Source organism: Coloeus monedula (assembly GCF_965178545.1).
Source record: "Coloeus monedula genome assembly, chromosome: 29".
Taxonomy (NCBI): domain Eukaryota; kingdom Metazoa; phylum Chordata; class Aves; order Passeriformes; family Corvidae; genus Coloeus; species Coloeus monedula.
The window spans coordinates 263,333-273,442 of record NC_138809.1 but is presented as its reverse complement, the minus strand read 5'-3'; the positions used below and the strand labels follow the sequence as shown (position 1 = coordinate 273,442).

The 10,110-nt window shown below is 63.3% G+C and overlaps 1 protein-coding gene across 1 annotated transcript; it reads left to right on the top strand.

Moving 5' to 3' along the window:
* Window positions 1-4,663: 4,663 nt before the first annotated feature.
* On the top strand, window positions 4,664-9,787 carry SEMA4A (semaphorin 4A; the record flags this gene model as incomplete). The annotated part of the gene is made up of 14 exons (XM_082298527.1): window positions 4,664-4,799; window positions 5,768-5,928; window positions 6,041-6,103; window positions 6,185-6,283; window positions 6,787-6,895; window positions 7,009-7,125; window positions 7,229-7,359; window positions 7,591-7,760; window positions 7,836-7,986; window positions 8,226-8,415; window positions 8,504-8,619; window positions 8,707-8,888; window positions 8,962-9,074; window positions 9,165-9,787. 14 exons carry the CDS (start codon window positions 4,664-4,666, stop codon window positions 9,785-9,787), a joined length of 2,361 nt encoding a protein of 786 aa, XP_082154653.1.
* Between the last annotated feature and the right edge of the window lie 323 nt (window positions 9,788-10,110).

Here is a 10,110-nt window from a genome sequence, read left to right as displayed (position 1 = left end):
TGAGGTCTGTACACTCCCCACAGGGACCCTGCACACCCCTGTGTGGACCTTGCATAACCCTGTGGGGATCTTTCACATCCCTGGGGGGCCATGTGCAGCCAGTGGGGACCTCGCACAGCCCAGCGGGGAGCCACGGCCCACAGAGACCTCACACATCCTTATGGGGACCTTGCAAAAGAGCCTGTGAAATGGCTCCAGCCCCACTTCAGCCAAAGCACTGACTCAAGGTCGGGTTTCTCCCGTGCCTCCTGTTGTCCCGTGGAGCTGAGCCCTGCTTCGGGTCCCCCAGAGTCTGGCAGGAGGGAGATGGGATCCCAGAGCAGGGGCCATGGCCTGGCCTTGCTCACTTGTGCACTGAATGTCGGGGTCTCTTCAGAGACACCCTGGGTGGGCAGGAGCACCAGGGTTTGGGCACACGTTGAGGACCACCAGTTTTGTGGGGGGAAAGTCTAGCACAGGAAGCCTTGGAGCAATCACTGGGATGGGGTAGAGCTGGGACTGACTCCAGTGTCTGGCAGCCACCAGGGTTTATCAGCCAGGGCATGGCCGAGTGGGTGCTGGGGGCCCTGCCAGCCCCACACCGGCCCCTCCAGGCCCCTGCGTGCCCAGGGGGATTAAGGTCAGGCCACCCCGCTAATCCCAAGGGGGGGTTAAGATGTGAGTTTGTGCCCACTGCTACCCCCCAAAGCTGCACCCCAAGGTGCTGCAGGTCATAGGACCCCCACAGGGCACCCTGGGGGAGCCAGGGCAGGGCTGAGGGGCTGCAGCTCAGCCTCGGGGTGGGAGGAGTGTCCACAGCAGGCCCCAGCTAAGCCTCCAGCGCTGGTGGGCACTAGGCACAAGCTCCTTACAGATCTCTGTGAAAGGCTCCAACCTCCCGAGCCCTGTGGGAACTGCAGGGGCACTTGGCTCTGCTCTTCAGCCCTGGCAGAGCAACTACCCCAGGCAATGGGCCTGGTGCAGGCTTGCAGCTTTTGGGGGTGCTGGTACCACACCCCAGCTGGTGCAGAGGCTGGTCCCTCTCCGGTGCCTCGGCTGCGGCTGTGCAAGCCTGAGGCCATGCAGGGTGGCTGCAGAGCAGGGAGGAAGTAGTAGCTGGGGATCCTGTTTTGGGACTCATGGCACCCTGCTGTCACACAGAGAGAAGGGGAAGGGGGCAAGTTCCACAGGAGAAGTGGGATCTGCAAGCACCAGCTAGGCCAGGCTTTCTGGCAAAGGAAATTCCAAGGGCGGAAATGCCATAAACCAAAATTTGTGGATGCTGGGTGGGGGGGGACACGCATGCAGCCTGGTGCCACGACTGCACCCCAAGCCCCCTCCTGGGATCCCCAAATCCACATAGCACCGGGAGCCAGAGCCAGCAGCACTCATCTGGGACGGGTGAAGTGGGAGGGCTGAGACAGGGATGGGGTGCAGGGATGGGGTGTGGATATGGGGGCGCAGGGATGGGGTGCGGGGATGGGATGCAGGGGTAGGGTCTGGATCTGGAAGTGCTGAGATGGGGGTGAAGGGACTTGTTTCCAAAAGCTGAGAGCAAAACCGGGGTGAAGGGCCCCATTGTAGTTACGGGGGCACAGTAATGTGTCAGGCAAGGGGTTGGATGGAACACATGTGGGGGCAGAGGGGTGTCCCTGCACCTCGTGGGGGTGTCGGGGGCGTGTGTGGGGTGAGGGGCGGTGGTGTCCACACGTTTACCGGTGGGCGCCCGCCCTCATACGCGGGGCCGTGTCCATCTCCCGGTGCGGGGGGGCTCGGGGTCCGCAGCCCCGTGTCCGTCCGTCAGGGTCTGTCGGTGCGGGGGGGCCGCGGACGGCCGAGGTGCAGCCGTAGCCATGGCGACGTGAGCCGGATGCGGGGCCGGGGGATGCTGCTCCCGCCCGCCCGCCCGCCGCAGGTCGGTACCGCCGCACCGCGACCGGGCCCGGGGCTGCCGGGGGGCCCGGGGGGGTCTGGGGAGGCTCCGCGGGGGCGGGAGGTCGAGAGGGAAGGGGGAAATCGCCACAGTGGAGCTGGGCGTGGGGGACCCCCCAGCGCTGATGCTGCCAGACAGCAACAAAACCGCTGAGGTGCCGGCCCTGGGGAGACCCCCGGCACCCCCCGGCAGTCCCCCGGACTCCCTGCCCTCACATTCCTCCCAACCTCCCCTGTCCCCCATCTCCTGCGCACTCCTCCACTCCTCCTCCACCCCTCCACTCCCTCCTGCGCATCCTCCTCTCTCTTACCTGCACCCCCCCAGCTCTCCCCACCCTTTGTATCGAACACCCCCATGAATCGTCTCCCATTTCCTCTTGCACACACCCCCCAAATTCCTCCCCTTCATCCCCCCATATCCTTAGTCCACCCCCCCCCTCCTCCCTTGCTTTCCATCTCACACACACACACCCTGCTCTGGATCTGGGGGGATCAAAGGAGCTTCCCCCAGGCTGAGCTGCCCCAGCCCCTCCTGGGATGTGACATGGGCAGGGGATTGGAGTCCAGCTGCAGAGAAGGACCAAACTCTTCTGTGCTGTGGGAAATTGAGGCACGGGGAAGGTCTGCGCAGCTGGGAGAACAGTGCCACAGCTTCACACCTGCCCTGCGCCCGTCACAGCTCAGCTTGCTGAGCACAAGGGCTGGGCCTGGCTCCATCCCGTGGCAGGCGACATGCTCTTTGTAGGGAGTGTGGGTGTTCACTGACAGTACAGTATGCCCTGGCTTAGAGGGAATCCTCCAAGAGGAGATCCAAGCAGCAGCAAGACCCATGAAGCCACAGCTGTGGTCAACCTGAAAGCATCAGGGGAAACTAAACCACCCCAGTGTTGAGAGACCCTTGGTGGCACTCGCTCCCATGCGCAAATCGCATGCAGGGAGGCTGTAAATTACACCTCCCCACCATGTCACCAGACCACTGTGACCAGGGGACCCATAAAAGAGGAGAGATAGGGCTGAGAAGGGATTCTGGCTTCCCACACTGCTGGAGCAGCCTCGAGGCTGCTGTCACCTCACATCCTGTGTCAGCCCTGGCTCATGCTGGGGAACACTCTGGCGGTTTTCCTTAGCCCCACCACAGCCCCCACCAAGCCTTCAGCCTCGCCAAGGAGCCTCTGCTCTCTTTCCCATCCCTCCTCCCCCTCCGCGGCCTCGGTGGCTCTGGCCCAGGGCAGAACAATGCAGCCGGTCCAAGGCTCCGTGCGGCCCCGTCCCTCAGCCAGCCCTTGGCCAAGTGGGAAATCCGGGGCAGAGTAACCTACTTTCTGCGCTCACAAGGAGCTTCTGTCCCAGCCAAGCAAGGTGGTGAGGACAGCGCTGCCCTCCCAGGGCTCTGCGTCCCGGTGGGCTGCTGTGGGGACGGGGGAGGCAGGTAAGGAGGCCCCAACAGGGCAGGATGCTCCTCAGCCTTGTCCACAGAGGGATATTGGAGTACCTCAGGTATGGCTGTGATGCTGAGGAACTCCAGGGCTTCAGCTTTGGGGGGTCTCTTGCCTACAGCCTCCCCAGATCAGCCTGGGGTGAAGGATGGAATCTCCAGCGAGGCGGGTTCCTGGAACAGCTGCGGGAGCTTTGTGGGGCCGATGCTCGGCCCTGGGGGACTGTTTGTGGGGATGATAGCCCCATGGGGCTGTTTGTGGGGAGCAATGCTCAGCCCTGGGGGCTGGTTTTCTGGACGATGCTTGTCCCCATGGGGCTGGTTTCGGGACTGATGCTCAGGCCTGCTGTTGGTCCACACAATCCACCGAAAAAATGCCGCTGCTTTCCTCACCCCAAAGATTTCCCCAGCAAGCAAACCCAGGCATCTGAGCACACCTTTCTCCGCCACGTCACCCCCTGAGCACCCAGCCGGAGGAGCAGAGCTCGCTGGTTCCCATCCCAGCTGCCTCCGCCAGGCTTCGCTGCTGTCCCTGCGGGGGTGCGAGGCAGGGGAGGCGGGCGCAGGCACCCACTGCCCCAACCTGCCGAGGCTCGTCCTCTTCCAGCAGGACTTTCAGGTTCCCGCAGTCCCGGCGGAGCCACGCAGGGTTGGGCTGGGCCGGGCTGCAGCGAGCCCAGCAGGAGCCGGGCTGGCAGCACGGCCACGCTGCAGCCGGGTGCAGGGCATGGGCCCACGGGGGGCTCGTGGCCACAGCCCCCAGGGCTCCGGCGCCTGCCGGCTGCCCGTGCTCCAGGGCTGGAGGTGAGCGGCTCTGTCCTCGCCCGCCAGAGAGGTAATGCCGCTCGCTGGGGACGCGGTGGCCATCAGAAGGGGTCCTGGGGACCGCGAGGTTCTCGAGACATGGCTCTTTCCCCAGTGCTTCTGGCATGAGCTGCAGAAAGAGCTGCAAGAAGGGGGCTCCCGTGTGTGTTCCCCCCCATTTTGTGGACACTCTGGTAACTGATGGAGCCAGACAGAGAAATCCCTGATGGGGATGGGCTCTGGGGGCAAAGGCAGGAGCATCTGGTCACCTCTGTGCCGGGGTCCCTGGTGCAGGAGCCCCAGAGGGTGAGGGGACATCTCTGACTGTGCCAGAGATTTTGGTGCAGGAGGCCCGCAGGACTTCTCTGACTGTGCCGGTGGAGCAGTGGGAACTTCGTGCCCCCCCATCCCCCGCCTCTGCGCCGGTTGCTGCTTCCCCTCTCTTGTTTCCGCCGGGTGAAGTGACACGGCAGCCCGGCAGCGTGTACCCTCACCCTCGCCCTCCCCGCAGGGATGGTTGTGGGACCCTCCTGGGGCGCATCCCTGCCGCCCCCCGCCATGCCCGCCGCCCTTCGCCTGCTCTGCGGGGTGGTGGTGCCGGCTGCCATGCTCTGCGCAGAGCCCCTGCCCCGCATCACCTTCCCCAGCGGTGAGTATGGCACCGGGAGCAGGAGGACTGGGAAGAGCTGGGACAGCTGGGGAAGGGGACACACAACATCTGCCTGGGAGAGTGTCCATCCCCAGGGTTGAGCATCCAGCATCAGGAACCTTGGGGTGCCCCCATCACAGCCCCTCCGCCCCATCACTGACCCTCGTGTGGGGCTGGAGACAGTGCCAGTGGCCGCAGGTGATGCAGTGGGGGATGAGAGTAGATGAGTCTGCTTGGCACCCCAGCACCCGGTGTGCCAGACCCAACAGCCATTTTGTCACCCACCTGGCACCCAGGGTTTGCTCAGGGTCACCCTGGGGGGATGAAAAGCTGTCTCTGGAAGGGACAAGGCATGGCATGTCCAGCTGAAAGGCAGGTGGCGAAGCAGGAACTTGGTGGGGGCTGTGCTGTGGCAGTCGGGCTGCAAGAGGGTCTGTGCCCTATGGTAGGGTCGTGCCTTTCCAGCCATGACTGCGCTGTCACTTCCCCTTCCCCATGTAGCCATGCCGAGAATTGCAAAAAATCCCCCACTTTCGGGGATTTCCCCCCCTTCAGTGGTCCTCCTTTCGGTGGTCATCCCTGGTGACCCCCCCCAGTCTGGCACCTCGGGGGCTTGTAATCCCTCCAGGGTGTCACCCTGGGGCAGTGCATCCCCCAATCGGAGCACTGCCCTTGGCCATGGCCCCAAAGCATCACAGGCACAGCTTGGGGGAAAATGCACCCCATTTCTGGGGCTCTGCAGCTTGAGGATGTTCAGCTCTTGCAGTAGGACCTGGAGGGGACAGGGGGAGGTGGGGACCTGGAGGGGGAATGTGGCGTGGGAGCTGGAGGGGAAGAACTGCACCCCATTTCCTGTGTGAGATGTGACACAAGCTGCAATGGCAGCTGCTGCCACATCCGCCCGCGGCTGATGGTGGTGGTGTGTGTGTGACCCTCTTGGCCCCCGTCACCCCCTCTGCTCCTGCCAGGGGACCCCCGGCGGACCCTCACCCACTTCAGCCAGGACAACGTCTCCCATTACGACGTCTTCCTCCTGGATGAGAGCGAGGAGGAGCTGTACGTGGGGGCACGCGACCAGGTGCTGGCCCTTGCTGTCGGCACCCCCGGCAGCATCCATGCCAAAGCCACGGTGAGCAGCCACCGCTTTTGGGGAGGTGGAAGTGGGGAGACCTCCACTGTGTTTCAGTTTCCCTGCTGGGGCTGGGCCCCGCAGCCCAGGAACATCTCCATTCTCTTTGCAGATAACATGGGGACCCACAGCTGAGAAAACCTCTGAATGTGCTTTTAAGAAGAAGAGCCAAGAGGTGAGATGGCCCTTTGGGGGCTCAGGGGTCCCACAAAGCTACTGGGGTGCTCAGCACCCAACTCTGCTCTTTTCCCCTCAGACCGAGTGCTTCAACTTCATCCGAGTCCTGGTGGCCCTGAACCAGACCCACCTCTACGTCTGCGGGACCTACGCCTTCAGCCCCGCGTGCACCTACATCGTGAGTGTCCTCCCCAGGACAGGGCACAGGGGTCTCTGTGCAGGTTGTGGTGTTGCTGTGAGGACCCACAAAATACGCTCCCAGAAGTGAATTGCATCATGGGGTGTCCCCAGGAAGGGGGTGCTGGGTGTCCCCGCCAAGGGACATCTTTGTGTCCCATCTGCTAAAGGAGCCCGTGGTGATTCTCACTCAGCTGCCAGCAACTCTTCCTCTGGCAGGGAAACCCCAGTTTTGGGTCCCCTCAGGTGACTCCAGGCTCTCTGTCCCTGCCTCAGTTTCCCCCGTGCTGAGCACATGGTGACTGCCAGTCCCCAACAGGAAAATGAGGGAAGGTGACAGGACCCAGGTACCCTCGGCATCCTCTGTCATCACCCCCTGTCATCATCCCTGCACCCACCTTGAAAACATGGACCACCCATGTCTGCAAGATGTTCCGCAGTCATTCCCTACAGATCTGGGGTTGTTTTCACTCCTTTGGCTGATTTTTCTCCCCTTTTCCACAGCACCTGGAAAACTTCACACTCATGTCCAGTGGCAGAGGACAACCCTTCCTGGACGGGAAGGGCCAGTGCCCCTTTGATCCGCAGCACACCTACACGGCCCTGCTGGTGGGTGAGTATGGGGCCGGTGGCCTCACGGGTGGGCACCCACCCCTGCGATGGAGTGGAGGATGAGGGTGGGGGGTCCCCACCGCAGCTCACTCCCCCCACTCTGTCCCCGAGCAGACGGTGAGCTCTACGCCGGCACCATGAACAACTTCCAGGGCAACGAGCCCATCATCTCCCGCTCACTGGGTACCCGCACCCTGCTCAAGACAGACGCCTTCCTCCGCTGGCTCTCGGGTGAGCAGAGGGAAGGTCCTGGGGAGGATCCCCCAGTGCCAGGGGTGCCTGCAGCCCCCCACGGCTCCAGCTTCTCACCCACCTGCCCTGGCTGTGCCTGTAGCCGACGCCGCCTTCGTGGCTTCCTTCAGCATCCCTGGGGACGACAAGGTCTACTTCTTCTTTGAGGAGACAGCGGATGAGTTCGACTTCTTCGAGCGGCTCCTGGTGCCACGGGTGGCCCGTGTCTGCAAGGTGGGTGCAGGGATGGCAGCAGGGAATGAGGGTGGGCTACAGTGGGGGTATGGTGATGGGGGATGATGAGGATGTGGGACAATGATGGGAGACAATGGTTGTACTATGATCGGCAACGATGACAGGGGACAATGACGTGGGATGATGACACCGTGATGGGGACAGTGACAGGGGACAAAGGGAGTAACCGGATCTTGTCACCTTGGTAATGAGCACCCTCCGGCTCTGCAGAGTGATGTAGGGGGGGACAAGGTGCTGCAGAAGAAGTGGACAACTTTCCTGAAGGCGCAGCTGGTGTGCTCCCAGGCCGGCCGCTTCCCCTTCAACGTCATCCACCACGCCTTTGCCCTGCCCCGCCACGACGGCCGTGCTGACTTCTACGCCGTCTTCACCTCGCAGTGGTGAGTGCCCAGGGGTGTGGAGGCAGTCGGGGGCCTGTGCCCTGCTGCTGCCCACCTGGCTGTCCCTCCCTGCAGGCAGGCGGGCAGGGCGGGCAGCGCCGCCGTCTGCGCCTACAGTCAGGAGGATCTGGAGAAGGTCTTCGAGGGCAAGTACAAGGAGCTGAACAAGGAGAGCTCTCGCTGGACCGTCTACAGTGGCGCCGACATGACTCCCCGGCCTGGCAGCGTGAGTGCTGCCCACTCAGGGGGGCTGGACTCTCTGGGGGACAATGCTGGTCCCCAAGAGACGGGTCTGTCTATCCCAATTTGCCCTGTGTGCTCACACTGCAAGCAGGATGAGAAAGGAGGAGGGGCCCTCTGCACCCCACTGGCGCTGGCACAGGGCAGTGCAGTGATGCAGCACATCCTCCCCTCCCCATGCCTCAGTTTCCCCACACCAGCACAGAACCCTCTCTCCCCCCACAGTGCGCCATGGGTCCCTCCTCAGACAAAGCCCTCAGCTTCATGAAGGAGCATTTCCTGATGGACGGGAAGGTGTCACCCATCCAGGGGCGGCCTCTCCTGGTGAAGTCAGACGTCACCTACACGCGCATCACAGTGGATGAGACTCGCGGCATCTCAGGGGTCACCTATCGTGTCATGTTCCTGGCCACAGGTGGGCTTTTATGGGGGTGCACGCAGGCTCACCCCTCCAACCCTTCCCTTGGCTCCAAAGCCTCAGTGATGTCCCCTGTGCCCCGCAGCGGAGGGTTTCCTACATAAGGCAGTGGAGCTGCCCGAGGGTCCCCACATCGTGGAGAGCATCCAGCTCTTTGCGATGCCAGAGCCGGTGAAGAACCTGCTGCTGGCCCCAGGGAAGGTAGGGCAGATGCGGTCACCCAGGCCACCCAACAGCCGTCCAACAGAGGCTGGGGGGAGGCTCAGCCCTGCGCCTCTCCCTCCCCAGGGCATCCTCTATGTGGGCTACTCCAGAGGCGTCCTGCAGGTCCCGCTGGCCAACTGCAGCCTGCACCAGAGCTGCGCCGAGTGCGTGCTGGCACGGGACCCCTACTGTGCCTGGCACAGCTCCGAGGGCTCCTGCCAGCCTGCCCGCCTCGCCACCAATGCCACCAATGCCACCAATGACACGTGAGCAGCGGGACGAGGATGGGAAGGGGGTGTGGAGGTCACCTGGATGCTGACCCCGCTCTCCCGGCCGCAGGAGTGCGTGGCTGCAGGACGTTGAGACAGGGAGCCCGGTCACCACATGCCACCACAGGAGGAGCGCAGGCATGCCCCGAGCCTGGGGGACACCAGAGGATCCCACCGTGCAGGGTTGAGTATGGGAGCACAGCGGGATGGGGCACATGGGGTTGGACGGGGTACATGGGGTGCACCTCATCACCCTGCTCTCCACACCCACAGAGCTCAGCCCCCAGCGGAACACCGTGGTCCAGCTGCCGTGCCCCCGCAACTCTGCACTGGCCACCTACAGCTGGCAGCAGCCCAGCAGTGGCCAGGGGAACATGGTGCTGCTGCCTGACCACACGCTGGTGGTCATCATGCAGGAGGATATGGCTGGCACCTACAAGTGCCAGGCCACGGAGAATGGCTACACCTGGACCGTGGCTCACTACCAGCTCAGGGACCCTGACAAGGTGGCCTCGGGGGACGGGATGGATGACAAGGAGTTGGCCCAGGAGCCATTGGGCACTGGCACCCCCTGGTCATACTGGCCACACTTTGTCACGGTGACAGTGCTGCTGGCGGGGACGCTGACCGTGGCTGCCTGCCTGGCCCTCCTCGCCTACCATGACCAGCTCAAAGCTCGGAGCAAGGTGCGGGGCTGCAGCACGGCCCACAGCCCCCCGTCCCGCCACCGGGAGAAGGTGCCCCTCAATGGGGGCAGCACAGAGCCCCCAGCACCCGGAGCTGCCACCGAGGAGGAGGAGGAGGATGAAGGCTCCCAGGCTTGCTGCCTCCAGCTTGATGGGGACATCGATGTGGATAACAACCGACTGCACGTGCCAGCGGGGGACACGGCGTGACACTGCCAGCGGGTCAGGGAGACCCTGGGGAGGGGGATATGGGGAAGGGTGTGAATGTGAAAGGGTTTTTGGTTTGTTTTTTTTTATTTAATACACCTGTTTTAACATAAGGTTCACATTCTGGGGGAGGAGGTGGAATGGGCCCTGGGAGCAGCAGCATGGGGCAACAGGGTGGGATGGGGCAGGGGAGTGGGATGGGGAGAGAGTGGAGGGCAAAAGAAAGTCGTAGGGACAGGGAAAGGATGTGGCACAGAGGAGAAATGTGGCCATGGGGCAAGGACGTGGGGTGGAAATGGTGAATGCTGACACTGGTATTACCCCAG